We start from the raw sequence: 15,201 nt of genomic DNA on the forward strand, positions 1-15,201 counted from the left end.
TCTGCTATAGAAATCATGTTTATATCCCACCCGGACCGGGCAGGGAAAAAGCGCTTCGTCTGTGTCATGACTGCAAACCAGCAGGACACTTCGGACTATTTAAAACTATGCATTTGATCCTAAGGGATTTTTGGTGGCCCAAGATCCGCAAGGATGTGGAAAAATATGTCAACACCTGCCCAGTATGCCAGCGCTCCAAGATACGAAGGGAGAAGCCCTCAGGGCTTTTACACCCCCTTCCTACCCCATCTCGCCCATGGGAAATAATTTCCGCGGATTTCATCACTGACCTACCACCTTCCTGTGGATTCACCACGATCTTAGTGGTGGTGGACCTATTCACCAAGTTAGCCCATTTCATTCCCTGCGAAGGCCTCCCCACGGCCAAGGAAACTGCGGATCTATTTCTTCAACATGTTTTCAGACTACATGGATTGCCCAAGAGTTTAGTCACAGACCGTGGATCTCAATTCACCTCTCGTTTTTGGAAGGCACTACAAAAACTATTGGGCATAGACTCTCGCTTATCTTCAGCTCATCATCCCCAAACAGATGGGCAAACGGAGCGCACCAATGCCACTTTGGAGCAGTATCTTCGCTGTTATGTAAACTATCAACAGGACAATTGGGCTTCTCTGTTACCACTGTCTGAGTTTGCCTACAACAATGGAGTTCAAGCTTCTACAAAAGAAACGCCGTTCTTTGCAAACTACGGCTTCCATCCACGTTTCTTCCCCCCTGTCATTGAAACTTCAGAGGTTCCCGCAGCAGAGGATTGGCTGCAGGAACTCACAGCGGTGCAACAACTTTTGCTCCAGCAACTGGACCAAGCCAAGGAGGACTATAAACGCCACGCTGACAAACATCGCCAGCCGGGCCCCGAAATCAAGGTAGGAGATCGGGTTTTCCTGTCCACTCGCTTTCTGCCCTCCCACCGCCCTTGCCGGAAGTTAGATGCCCGTTTCATTGGTCCCTATCCAGTGGTGGCGCAATTAAACCCCGTGACTTTCAAACTCCAACTTCCGCGTTCAATGCGCATTCACCCAGTGTTTCACCGTTCCCTGCTCCTTCCGGCGGATGGTGTGCGACCTGATACAGACCAACCGGCCCCCCCTCCTGTTTTGATGAATGGGGAGGAGGAGTTCGAGGTTGAGGACATTTTGGATTCTCGCTTTCACCGCCGCCGCCTACAATATCTCATTGACTGGGTGGGTTTTGGCCCTGAGGAACGCTCTTGGGAAGACGCCTCCACAGTCCATGCTCCTGATCTAACCCGTCGCTTTCATCAGACCTATCCCACCAAACCACGACCTCGCGCCTCGGGGAGAGGGCCCCAGTTTGGGAGGGGCCTTGAGGAGGGGGATAGTGTGATGACCCATGGGCCTTGTAGTCCTGCTCAGGACATTGTAATTCCTGATGAAGATGAAAACTTGGGTTTTTTACCTTCCCAGTCTGAACTGGATTCCTCTCAGCCAGATCTTTCCCAGGCAGATCTGGGAACCTTGCACCTGCAAGAAAGTTGTCTCCCAGAAGTATGTCAAACAAGCCCAGAGCCTACTTCTCCCGTATTCTTGCGCCGGGAGTTTTGTAAACAACAGAGAAGTTTGGATTCAGCTTCGCGCAGGAGTGCGAGGATTGCAGCTAAGAATGTGGCCAATTAAGACTGCTTCTCGTGAGAATCTTTGGGGAGTCTCACATCTGGTCTCAGAGTTAGCTTTCGGTTCTGATTCCCAGAGAACTGCTTCGGCGGGAAAGCTAGACTCTATTTAGGTGTTTTACCCGCGTAGTAACTTCGCGGAGTCAATTCGTCAGCCTACGGAGCGAGTTGTGTCTGGACAGCGCGCTCCGGTTCAAGCCTCGCTCCTGCTCAAGCCTTGCCTTGCTATCCAGCCTTCGCCTTGCTTCCCAGCCTTTGTTTATCTACGGACTTTGCCTTGTTTCCCAGGATCAATCCTTGCCTTGTTCCACGGATTTATCAAGTTATTCCACGGACCTTGTTCTTGTTCTTAGTTACCTTGTTCCACGTTCAAGCCTTGTTTCAAGTATCAAGTTATTTCCTAGCCTCGCTCAAGTTTCATGGACTAAAGGACCTTGTCATCTCCCCTCACTTTGCTTGGCAAAGTGAGTGTTTCGGTTATTGGATTACAACTTTGGACCTTAATATTTCTTATTGGACATTGCTTTTTGGACTAATTCTGACCTTTCCTGAAAGGTCTAATTCTGGACTATTTTCTACACTTGTTTTTATTAACTTTATATATTCCTACAATAAAGATATTAGATAGATTCTGGCCTCTGTGTATGGTTATTGGTGCTCTGCAGCCTGGGTCGTGACACCCAGTCATGTCCGACTCTGGGGGGTTGGTGCTCATCTCCACTTCAAAGCCGAAGAGCCGGCATTGTCCGTAGACACCTCCAAGGTCATGTGGCCGGCATGACTGCATGGAGCGCCGTTACCTTCCCACTGGAATGGTACCTATTGATCTACTCACATTGGCATGTTTTCGAACTGCTAGGCTGGCAGAAGCTGGGGCTAACAGCGGGCGCTCATTCCGCTCCCTGGATTCGAACTGCTGACCTTTTGATCCGCAAGTTCAGCAGCTCAGCACTTTAACACACTGAGCCACCATACTGTACTGATAACATACTGACTTCTAAAATTGAGTCTCAGTCTGAATAGTCCCAGATCTAGTCATATGTCTGTAATCCCTCCCACAATCTCAAACAATATAGAGCTAAGGGAAAAACTGCATACCAATATATACATACAATATAGTAAGCAATCTCAATTATATACATAACAAATAACAAGTATAGGAGGCTTGTAGAACGTTGCTATTTCCAACAAGAAGCTTGACAGTTGCAAAAGGAGTCTTGGTTGGGTAGAAAAGTTTGCCTTGTATTTTGCTTTCATGGCACAATCATATACAGTAGAGTCTCACTTATCCAACATAAATGGGCTGGCAGAACGTTGGATAAGCGAATATGTTGGATAATAAGGAGGGATTAAGGAAAAGACAATTACATTATGATTTTACAAATTAAGCACCAAAACATGTTATACTACAAATTTGACAGAAAAAGTAGTTCAATACGCAGTAATGCTATGTAGTAATTACTGTATTTACGAATTTAGCACCAAAATATCACAATGTATTGAAAACATTGACTACAAAAATGTGTTGGATAATCCAGAACGTTGGATAAGTGAGACTCTACTGTACTAGAGACTGAACTTGTTTGAAAATGTGAAGTCAATAGAGATGGGTTTGTGATGGAAGGTATATAGAAATGGTTCTCAACCCATGGATCCAAGTGTTTTGGCCTCCAACTCCCATAAATCCCAGCCAGTTTTCCAGCTGTTAGGATTTCCGGGAGTTGCAGGCCAAAATATCTGGGGACCTACAGGTTGAGAACCACTGCTATATAGGGAATAAAGTAAATATACTCTTTAATGCTCACATTCATTCCCATTTCAGCCCTCTCGGTTACCCATATCTCTTGAGTATGGGACTGCACCCTCTATTTACTCCCACTAACTACTGCTTATTTTTATTAGTCTTGCTTGTACATGAAACAATAAACAACAATGCAATCAGAACCAAGGTACATTTTTATTTTCATCTCAAAGCTAACCAAGAAAGCTGGAAATCAATTGATGCTTTCATGCTTGATGCTCACTCAAACATGAATGCATGTGTTCTCTGCAGCACTGCCTTCTCAGAGTCATCTAAACTAAATAACATTTGATGTGTTTGACTTGGTACTAAAAGGGAGTAAAATAGTACATGTGGTCCTCCTAACTCTTTTAGCCGCAACAGCTGGAAGTTTAAGACACCTGCAAACTCAGGTGTCTGGAGGAAAATCTGATATGTGAACACATATATGCCTTCCAGGTGCTTTGATTTCTCTGAAGACACATCAAAGACAATGGTGCCATCTAGTGGTATTTTCCCAATACAAAAAAAACGTTTTGAAGTTGTTACATTAGGACATTACAAACCTAACAATCTATATACAGTAGAGTCTCACTTATCCAACATAAACGGGCCGGCAGAATGTTGGATAAGCGAATATGTTGGATAATAAGGAGGCATTAAGGAAAAGCCTATTAAACATCAAATTAGGTTATGATTTTACAAATTAAGCACCAAAACATCATGTTAGACAACAAATTTGGCAGAAAAAGTAGTTCCATACGCAGTAATGCTATGTAGTAATTACTGTATTTATGAATTTAGCACCAAAATATCACGATATATTGAAAACATTGACTACAAAAATGCGTTGGATAATCCAGAACGTTGGATAAGCGAGTGTTGGATAAGTGAGACTCTACTGTATATAAAAGGGTAATGAAATTTCGGCCTAGGACAAAACAACAAAACTACACATCCCAGAAACACTAAACTTGGCAGTACAACCCCTCATTCATGCCTCTACGTTCATACAATAAAAAGAAAAGAAAAATAAAGTCCTAATTAGAGGGAGAGGAATAATTGTTTTTATCCAATTGCTGCCAGTGAGAAGGCTAAGCTCCGCCCACTTGGTCTCCTTGCAACCCACTCAGCCCAGGGGACAGGCAGAGTTAGGCCTCACTTAGGCCTCTTCCACACTGCCTATAAAATACAGATTATCTGATTTTGACTGGATTATATGGCAGTGTAGACTCAAGGCCCTTCCACACAACTATATAACCCATTTATAATGGACTTAATGTCAGGGGAAAACCTTTACCCTTTACCTTAACTACCACCAATTCCTCAAGACTTTATTTCCCATACCACCATACTTCGCCACAGCAACGTGTGGCCGGGCACAGCTAGTAGATAAATAATTTCTTTAGAACACTAATACAAGGTTTTCCAAACTTGGGGATCCTTACAAGATCAAATCCTAATTTTATGTTTTTATGGCAATGCTGGCACTGGATTCTATGTGGTTTATAGTTTCCCGTTGTACTGTCTTCTTATCAGATTGAAATGCCTGATTTGCCCATGATTATTTTATACAACAAATATACACACAGAGGAAAACAAGGAGGAAAACTCTAAGTTCCAAGAAATAATTTTTTTCTTCCAGGTCCCAATGTTGTCCTCCACAACACATAGTAAAAGGTAAAGGTTTCCCCTGACGTTAAGTCCAGTCGTGTCCAACTCTGGGGGTTGGTGCTCATCTCCATTTCTAAGCCGAAGAGCCGGCATTGTCCATAGACACCTCCAAGGTCATGGGGCCATAGGCATGACTGCATGGAGCGCCGTTACCTTCCCGCCGGAGCGGCACCTATTGATCTACTCACATTGGCATGTTTTTGAACTGCTAGGTTGGCAGAAGCTGGAGCAACAGCGGGCGCTCATGCCGCTCCCAGGATTTGAACCTGGGACCTTTTGGTCTTCAAGTTCAGCAGCTCAGCGCTTTAACGCACTTCGCCACCGGGGCTCTCCTCAACATGTAGTGTGTTCTATTTTGTCTTCTGTTGCGCAAACCATTGCACCACTCTGGTTTTTAGCATTGGAGACCATTAAGCATTGGTTTGAGCAACTCTGGAGTCCAGGGTTCAAATCCCCACTCAGCCATGGAAATCTACAGGGTGGTCTTGGGCAAACCACACTGTCTATCAGCCTCAGAGAAAGACAATGGCAAATCTCTTTTGACCAAATTTTGCACTCAAGCCTGACTTGGTTTTGACTCATTATATTTTGTGCTTTGCAAGTTATAAATTCCCCAGAATCTGCTGGCTGGAGCACAACAGTGTCTACATTGCAAAATCTCTCCAGTCTCTCATGTGTGCACCTTCCAGAAAAACAGATGAACAACATATCGAAGTAAGGATGGACAATGAGCATCATCAATGGTGAGATCTTCAAGTTGAGGGGTGCTCAATTAATGGGAATGATAAAACATAATTCATATTCATTAATCCTCCTGTTGTTATTATTATTGTTATGTACCTTCAAGACATTTCAGACTTACAGTGAACCTAAAATGTAGCTATCATGATTTTTCGGAAGGGATTTGCGTTTGCCTTCCTCTAAGGCTGAGAGAATGAAACCTCCAATGCTCAAACCTTTATACCATGCTGGCTCTTTCCTCTTGATCTATAAGGAATTTTCAATGTATTGTCATCTTAAGAACAGACAAGCATCTCAAGCCCTGGGGATGACCTGGGAAGGAATCCCACTGGAGCACTGAAGCACACCAAAGTATCTGGGAGTCACTCTGGACTGTGTTCTGACTTATAAGAAGCACTGCTTGACTATCAAGCAAAAAAGTGGTTGCCAGAAATAATATCATATGAAAGCTGACTGACTCAACCTGGGGATCACAACCAGACACAGTGAAGACATCTGCCCTTGCGCTTTGCTACTTTGCTGCTGAATACGCATGCCCAGTGTAGAACATATCTCATAATTCCCCTGGCATTAAGTCCAGTCATGTCCAACTCTGGGGGTTGGTGCTCATCTTCATTTCTAAGCTGAAGAGCCAGCGTTGTCCCTAGACACCTCCTAGGTCATGTAGCCGGCATGACTGCATGGAACGCTATTACCTTCCTACCGGAGCGGTAACTATTGATCTACTCACATTTGCATGTTTTGGAACTGCTAGGTTGGCAGGAGCTGGGGCTAACAGCGGGCATTCATTCCGCTCCCAGGATTTGAACCTGGAACCTTTCTGTCCACAAGTTCAGCAGCTCAGCGCTTTAACACACTGAGCCACTGGAGGCTCCTATTAAAACAGTGGATGTGGCTCTTAATGAGACATGCCACAGTATCACAGAATGTCTCCGCCCCACACCACTGGAGAAATTATACTGTTTAGCTGGTATGGCACCACATGACATCTGTTGGGAAGTAGCAACCAGTAATGAAAAGGACCAAGGCATTGACATCTCTGGCCCATCCTCTGTTCGGATATCAGCCAGCATGCCAATGACTTAAATCAAGAAATAGCATACAGAGCTACTCACAGAAACACCTCAGCAAGCAAGAGTCCAAAAGTGGCAGGTTAAAAACCGGAACCTCAATCAGTGGCTGATTCCGGATGAGAAACTCGCTTCTGGGCACACAGAAGACTGGACGACTTGGATAGCACTGAATAGACTGCGCTCTTGTACCACGAGATGCAGAGCTAACTTTAAGAAATGGGGCTACAAAGTGGAGTCCATGACATGCGAGTGTGGAGAACTAACCGCAGACCACTGACTACAATGCACCCTGAGCCAAGCCACATGCACAATCAAGAAATAGCATACAGAGATACTCGCAGGAACACCTCAGCAAGTGAGAGTCCAAAAGTGGCTGATTAAAACTGGAACCTCAATCAGTGGCTGATTCTGGATGAGAAACACCTCCCTGGGCTGAATAGACGGCACTCGAGTACCACAAGATGCAGAACTAACCTCAAGAAATGGGACTACAAAGTGGAGTCTGTGACATGTGAGTGTGGAAAAGAGCACACCACAGACCACTTACTACAATGCAGCCTGAGCCCTGCCACATCCACAATGGAGGACCTTCTCACAGTGACACCAGAGGCACTCCAAGTGGCCAACTTCTGGTCAAAGGAAATATAGTATAATGCCAAGTTTGTAACTTTGTTTATGGATTTTCTATACATTATAACTATATACTCAGTTCACTTCTGACCCAATAAATAAATAAATGTATTGTCAAAGGCTTATATGGCCGGAATCACTGGGGTGTTGTGTGGTTTATTCTTTCTTCCAGAGTCATAAAGAATTATTTTTTAAAATTAATATACAGTTAAATGTAATATATTGCGAAGCCACTAGATGGTACTACGTACCATAGAGTCCCAAACCTAAGAGGCTGGTCAACAAGAGAGGAGCTAGGCAATTACAAATACAGATTTATATTTAATGGTAATACTTCCAACATAGAGCAGTGATTCCCCAAACTCTAGTCCTCCAGATATTTTGAATTCAGCTGCCTTGATGACTGTGAAGTGATATCCAGAGCTTATGGAAGACCAAAGTTTGGAAAACATCAAAATAGGGTAGGTCTTTACTTAAAAAAAATTGCATTGAATTCCAGCAAAAAATAAACACATACGTCGCCAAAGAGGACAATGAAAACGGACATACATAAACCAAACAAGCATAACATAGTCCAATTTAATTATAAAAATAAAGACACAACTTGCATGTTATGTCTATGCTTCTTCGAGGTATAGGTTCTTCCTTAGATGAAAATAAAACTAAAATACTTGCATTTATTTTTGTTCACCGATTACTACTGCTGCTTCCTTATTTCCTTTGAACCTTTTATGACTTTTAGAGTCCTTCTTTTTATTCACTATATCTCATTAATTCCCCATTCATGTTAGTGGTAGAAATTTGGAGGCCCAAACACCTGGAGGGTCGCAGGTTATAAAGGCATGATCGTGGAGCATTTTTAGTCAATTTCTACTTTCAGATTATGTCAAATGTCACATTAAACATTTTTGAGTGATCTGTTTTTCTTTATGAGTGTCGCCACCATCAGTTTTCTTACCGCATCTGCCTCCTGGTATATGACATCTGGGCTGCCCCATTCCTTGCTGATCCGTTTACGGTACTGGTTACACTTTGGAATATATGTACAGCCAACATCTCCCAGTTCTGGATAAACAACTTGTAGATTCCCCCTGTAAAGAATAAAATATGAGAGTGAGGTCAGTGTTAAAAAGCAGAGACCACATATGCCTTCAATGTTGCGGGATGCTGGTTGTGAAGTGATTTATAGTTTCCAAGTCACAACCTGCCTGAACTGCTGCAAACTTGGTAGCAAGTATCCCAGAAGCAAGCAAAAATACAGCTGAGTCCTTTCACAGAAAAATATGCTTAAGCCCATCTATCAGCAGAAGGTCATCTTACTTTTTATTTATTTATAGTATTTATATTCCACCCTTCTCACCCAGAAGAAGACTCAGGGTGGATTATAATGCACATATATATATGGCACACATTCAATGCCATCAGGCAACAACATACAGTATAAACACACAGAGAGGCAATTTAACATTTCCAGCTTCATGAGGGTATGCTCGATTCCGGCCACAGAGGGAGCTGTTGCTTCACCGTCCACTAGTGACATCAAGTACTGTACTTCCTCATTCCTTGCCGCATGCTGCTGGCAGTTTTATAGTGTTGTAAATTAGTTAAATTAGCCTACCACATAAAGCGTACTTAAATTTCCTAGTTGACAGATGCAACTGTCTTTTGAGCTGCTTAGGTAAACAGCAAGCTGGGCTATTTAATGGTTGGGGGCTTAACCTGACCTGGGCTTCGAACTCATGACTGCTTGGTTAGTAGTGATTTATTACAGCTGGTTACTAGCCAGCTGCGTCAGAGCCCGGCACAGTTCTACAGTGTGTACCGTTCTACACACTGTAGAACAAACTCACGTTTTCAGGTTTCATCCAAAATATCTGGAGGCTTTAATCTTCACTGTTGCAATATATACAAAATGTATAAGCAGAATACACAGATCCACTATCCTTGTAGTTGCAAGCAATCAGCATAATCAGTCACATACAACATAGGCAGATGCTCACACTGAGTCACACAGGAGAGAGAGAAAGATGGATTTTTCATCCTCCTTATATAACCACCTGCTGACAGGTGATCAGTAAGGGATATAACCCTTACTGATCACCAATGCAGCATAACCAGCTGCAATGAATCACTCTGACCAGGAAGTTATGAGTTCGAGGCCCGCTCAGAGCCTATGTTTGTCTTGTCTTTGTTCTATGTTAAAAGGCATTGAATGTTTGCCTATATGTGTAACGTGATCCGCCCTGAGTCCCCTTCGGGGTGAGAAGGGCGGAATATAAATACAGTAGGGTCTCACTCATCCAAGTCTCGCTTATCCAAGTTTCTGGATTATCCAAGCCATTTTTGTAGTCAATGTTTTTAATATATCGTGATATTTTAGTGCTAAATTCATAAATACAGTAATTACAACATAACATTACCGCGTATTGAACTGCTTTTTAAATCAAATTTGTTGCAAAACATGATGTTTTGGTGCGTAATTTGTAAAATCATAACCTAATTTGATGTTTAATAGGCTTTTCCTTAATCCCTCCTTATTATCCAAGATATTCGCTTATCCAAGCTTCTGCCGGCCCGTTTAGCTTGGATAAGTGAGACTCTACTGTACTGTAAATAAATAAATAATATTGGCTGATGCAATGTAGCGGAAGCCAGACTTCCCCTTTTCTCAGCTTGTCGTGTGTCTTGTGCGGACGCAGTGGAAGTAGGAGACAGACAACTGGAGGTTTTTTCTTTTTCCCAAAGAAAGCAGTTTACTAGAGTTCCTGCAGCTGCAGAGGTTCATCCCACGCACAACTAGATGCTGAAAAGGGAGAACCCCGCAGACAGGGTCGAGTGTCTATTTATACAATTCAGTGGGTTCGGTTTACGACCGCCCACATATCAAACCATTGGTGCATATTTGTGGTGCAGTATTACATTTCATTACTTTCGTTTCTCTCAAAACACATGATTTCAGGGAAACCATGTGATAACCCATCGGCTGTGTTCCTGGCCTGCTCGTACCTCCTTATATGGCCATTTCCTCCTACCCCTTCATTCCTGCCTTATTCCCCCATTTTTTTTTTTTTTTTGCGAAGCGTGTATACAAAAGCTGAAGCAAACTAAATGAGCAGACTTATGGGTCCCTCCAATCCCTTCTAGCTTGCAGCCAAGCTATCTTTTCAGTGGAAAATGAGCGCAGAATAGCATTTGTACATAGTTTCATCACCAGAGGTAAACAACACATGAGGATTAAAAATATTAATCAGGTTTTAGAAAGGACATAGTCCACAGTAGAATTCTGATCTAGCCCAGTCATTTGGCTTCTTCCGATGATGGATTTGTTGCTATGGCCAGAGGTGGCCATTCACATGCATGTCCAACTTTCAGGTCTTTTCAGTCTTTGGCATAAAGTCAATCTGGGGGTGTGTTTCCTCTTCCTTGATCAAAGGAATAATGTTCAGTTAATTTGAAGAAAGTCTCTTTGTCCAATCAAGTCTCTAGTCTCTAAGAATTGTCTCTGTGTAAAGAAAAGTCTGTAAAGAAAATCTCCATCTCTCACAGGGCTTTAGCTGTCATACCCAGTATGTGTGGCGTGGGGTAGACTTAAACTCCTACGGGTTTTGGATTCCAAAACAGGCCTTCCAGTAATAATGCCTTATGGATCTCCATTTTTGGAAAACAGGCCTCTCAGTAACAATGCCTTATGGATCTCCAATTTAGGAACAGGAGTCCAAAAAGCTGAAAAAGAAAGCAGGAAGACAGTGAGAGAGAATGGGGGAGGGGGAACGGATTACCCATCTGTCGATCATCCTGTTCGGCATCACTTTTGTCTCAGCCAATCTTGTTGAAATCCCTTGTCTCTCCACGGGTGAGGCAGGTAGGCCACTATTCAGCTCCCAAACGACCCCTCCATGGCCTCTTGAGAAATGATTCCTCCATGGGCCTTCTTTCGCGATCTGCAGTAATCCTTTTTACTCTGGTCCTGCTGCAATGGTTAACTTATTTTATTCTTTGTCACATTGTCTCCGTGCTATATCCTCCTTTTGGCTTAAAAAGCAAGGTTGTTAGATGGCATATGAAAAAAGTCCCTCATTGTCTCTCAAATCCGTCAAAAATCCGAATTATTTGCAATGTCCCATTACAAAAGGTCCTATCCAGGAGAGTTGGGTCAAAATAGAAAATTGTATGTTGTTGAGTTGGTCAGCCCTTACAGCCTCCAGCCTGATGCCACACTCCATCACAGCCTTAGCACTCAGCAACACCTATAGGCCCTCCCAGGCCTCTCAATAAACATGTCTCATAGACTTCTGGGTTTATCCCATACAGGAGTTCAGGACCTGTAGCAAAAAACAATGAGAGGGAAAAGAAGGGGAGGGAAATACTCATCCTTCCAGGCTGTATGGCTCTTGAAGCACTCTCTCTAGTCGTTTCGCTCACATCCACGGCAGGCCTCCTCAGAGGTTGTGCCTTTGACAACACACTCATCTGTCTTGAAATCCAACAAAATCTTTCTTCTCCGCATCTTTTTCTTTTCCTTTCCGCAAACGATTTAACAATCGTGTATCCACTTGCTGCAATGCAATCTTCCACTCCAGTCCTGCTGCAGTGTTAAACTTACTCAATTCCCCTTTTACACCGACTCGTTGAACAGCTCAAAATTTGTTAGTAACACACGTTGAAAAGCCTCCTGCCGCTTCTCAAATCTGGCAAAATCCAGGCTGGGGGCGATGGAAAAAATGCCCCTATTTGCATGATCTAATGTCCCGTTTACAAAAGTCCTAGTCCTTCCTTTCCGTAACCTTTAGAAAGAGTTGGGCCAAAATCACAAAGTCCAGAATCCAAATCTCACAAAATTATTATGAAGCAACATGAGACGTAGCCAATTATATCATGTCTTTGGTTCTCAAAAGGATAACTTTTTATCACTTGGGCACTAGCTCCCTTTTTGAATAAAATGTCAATCAAAAATTTAAAAATCAATGTCAGTTCTTAATCCTTCTGTGTCAGGAATATGGGATCAATTTTTTTTTCCAAAAATAAATATATATTTATTTATTTTTTTGCACTGCCAACTTGTGACAGTTTTCCATACAAAGTCTCCACAACCAATAACTCCTCTCCTTGTCCTCTCCTTTCCAAAACATTCATTCACATTCCTTCTCCTTCTTCTTGACTCACCAAGATCACCTGTATTCCAAAGTGCTGCAAAAAAAAGAACCTCCAACATTTCCCTATAACCTGTAAGGGGTTTAAAGTCTGTAGAACAGGAAAAAGGGGGAGTAGCCCACAGAGGCTTGAGTTTTTCAAAAGTACACTTGTTCAGGCTCATTTTTTTTTTCCTTGAGATTCAATTTCTGGGCAGATGTCCAGCTCTTATCTGTTGTATCACCATGTTCTCTAAAAACACTGAAGCATTGTTCTTTCAAAACAAGGATTTTTTTTTTCAAGCCTAAGACCATTTTTTTTTTCAAAAAAAAAATATCTACAGCTTCCGAATTGCTTCTGAACAAATCTACTAACATTGTTTATAACTCTTTATGCATTTTGAATTCAACACATACATCTCATTCACACAAGGTCCACAGGAATTCTGATTAGTGGTTAGTTGTTTAGATAAAATCACACACTCTCTCTCAGCTCATGAAACATTCTCACCCAGTTGTCCCAAAATAAGTCCAAAGCAAGGATTTAAGATCCAGGTGAAAGACAGAACCCCAAAATATTATATATATATATATACACACATTTACATCATCATTTTCTTTCTTTCTTTCTTTTTTTTTCATATTAAATTCACATTACATTTTTAAAACTTCACTAGTTCACAGCGGCTTTCATTGACCTTGGCTGTCCACTGGAATTCCATTATCTTTCTCTGGGCATTTCGCCTGAGTTTAACAAGAATGACAGGGAGTTTTTTACCTTGGGCTGTCTGCCAAGATTTTCTCACTATCTTTTTGGCATGAGGCCCAGGTGCAAAAGAAAACTTTTTAAGAAAACAGCTTTTGTTTCTCAGAAATAACAAGGAAAACTCCTTTGAAACACAATTTTAACAGCCTCCCTCCCTTTTTCTCGCCTCTCTGCAGCTTGTCAGCAAAAGCAAACTAGCACAGACAGACCCTCTTCGGATCAGATTTTTTCAACCGTAATAAAACATTTCTAGATATTTGTGCTCAACATTTTTTGTGTAAATCTATAGACTCATTTTTCATTTTCACTTCAATATTACCACGAAACATGCAGAACTTGAAACTCATTATTCCCCACACATGACAAAGAAATCAAACAGTTTTTTTTGTTTTTTTTTTCCTTTCCCCGGGAGTTGCGACTCCTCATGAGCCCTGCACGACTTGGTCTTGGGGCACCCTCACAAGTCTTGTTCTCTGGGGAATTCCTTCTACGGCTCTACTTGCAACTGAGCCGAAATTGTCTAACATATACTGTAATGGGGTGGTGGATTTGAACCCACTGCCTTCCATCCTGCCTAATAGAGGGGACTGCCTTGGACTGGGCACCTGGACACTCAACGGTGTGTGTCAGGAATCACAAGACAGAACCCCTTTATATCTCCCTGGGAACCTTTGTGTCCCTCCCGGCGCTGTTCCCTTAGTGTCTCATTTTAACCACTATACTTGCCAGATTGCTGTAGACGTCGGACCAACCTTCGCCCCTGGGCTTTTTCCCTGGATCCTTTTCCTCCTAGCTGGTTTCTTTGGAACCTCGCTGTCGTTGCGGCTCCCACCGTCGGCCGGCGTTGGCATCAGAGGCAAGTACCGCAGCCGGTCTTACAATATTCAGGGGCCCCTTCTCGTCTCACGGTAGATGCCTCTGGCCCCCACCGCCGAGTTGGGACCGTCCCGCCAACGGGATCCATCTCCGATCTCCTGGCCCGTCTTATTGTGGAATCACGTCGGGGTCACCAGAAAATGTAGCGGAAGCCAGACTTCCCCTTTTCTCAGCTTGTCGTGTGTCTTGTGCGGACGCAGTGGAAGTAGGAGACAGACAACTGGAGGTTTTTTCTTTTTCCCAAAGAAAGCAGTTTACTAGAGTTCCTGCAGCTGCAGAGGTTCATCCCACGCACAACTAGATGCTGAAAAGGGAGAACCCCGCAGACAGGGTCGAGTGTCTATTTATACAATTCAGTGGGTTCGGTTTACGACCGCCCACATATCAAACCATTGGTGCATATTTGTGGTGCAGTATTACATTTCATTACTTTCGTTTCTCTCAAAACACATGATTTCAGGGAAACCATGTGATAACCCATCGGCTGTGTTCCTGGCCTGCTCGTACCTCCTTATATGGCCATTTCCTCCTACCCCTTCATTCCTGCCTTAGCAAACCCTTTGCAATAACCATAACATGGCTATGATATTCAGTCATATTCAGATACTATCAATATATCACATGTAGTATTTTTGGCATGTTTAGAAGTGCTGTCCCATTTCTATCTAACATTCAAGTTGCTTGTCGATTTTCTCAGACAACAAATACTCAAGAGGTGGTTTTGCCAGTTCCTTCCTCTGAAAATATTGGCTACAGCACCTTTGGTGGTCTCCTATTCAAATACTAAGCAGTGCTAACCCTGCTTAGCTTCTAAGATCAGATAGGATCTGATGCCTTTAGAGGCCGCATGCTAGAAATCAGTTAGGCATATAGAT

At 42.9% G+C, this 15,201-nt stretch overlaps 1 protein-coding gene across 6 annotated transcripts in view; it reads right to left on the reverse strand.

The window, feature by feature from the left end:
• Positions 1–15,201, reverse strand: part of pebp4 (phosphatidylethanolamine binding protein 4) — a 343,579-nt gene that overhangs the window by 317,550 nt on the left and 10,828 nt on the right. For all 6 annotated transcript variants that reach the window (XM_062961054.1, XM_062961051.1, XM_062961049.1 and 3 more), the window contains exon 3: positions 8,514–8,646. In XM_062961054.1, coding sequence (XP_062817124.1) covers positions 8,514–8,646 — 133 coding nt within the window. The remainder of the gene's footprint in view (positions 1–8,513; positions 8,647–15,201) is intronic.

The sequence above is a fragment of the Anolis carolinensis genome, unplaced genomic scaffold (genome assembly GCF_035594765.1).
Source record: "Anolis carolinensis isolate JA03-04 unplaced genomic scaffold, rAnoCar3.1.pri scaffold_8, whole genome shotgun sequence".
NCBI classification, from domain to species: Eukaryota; Metazoa; Chordata; class Lepidosauria; order Squamata; family Dactyloidae; genus Anolis; species Anolis carolinensis.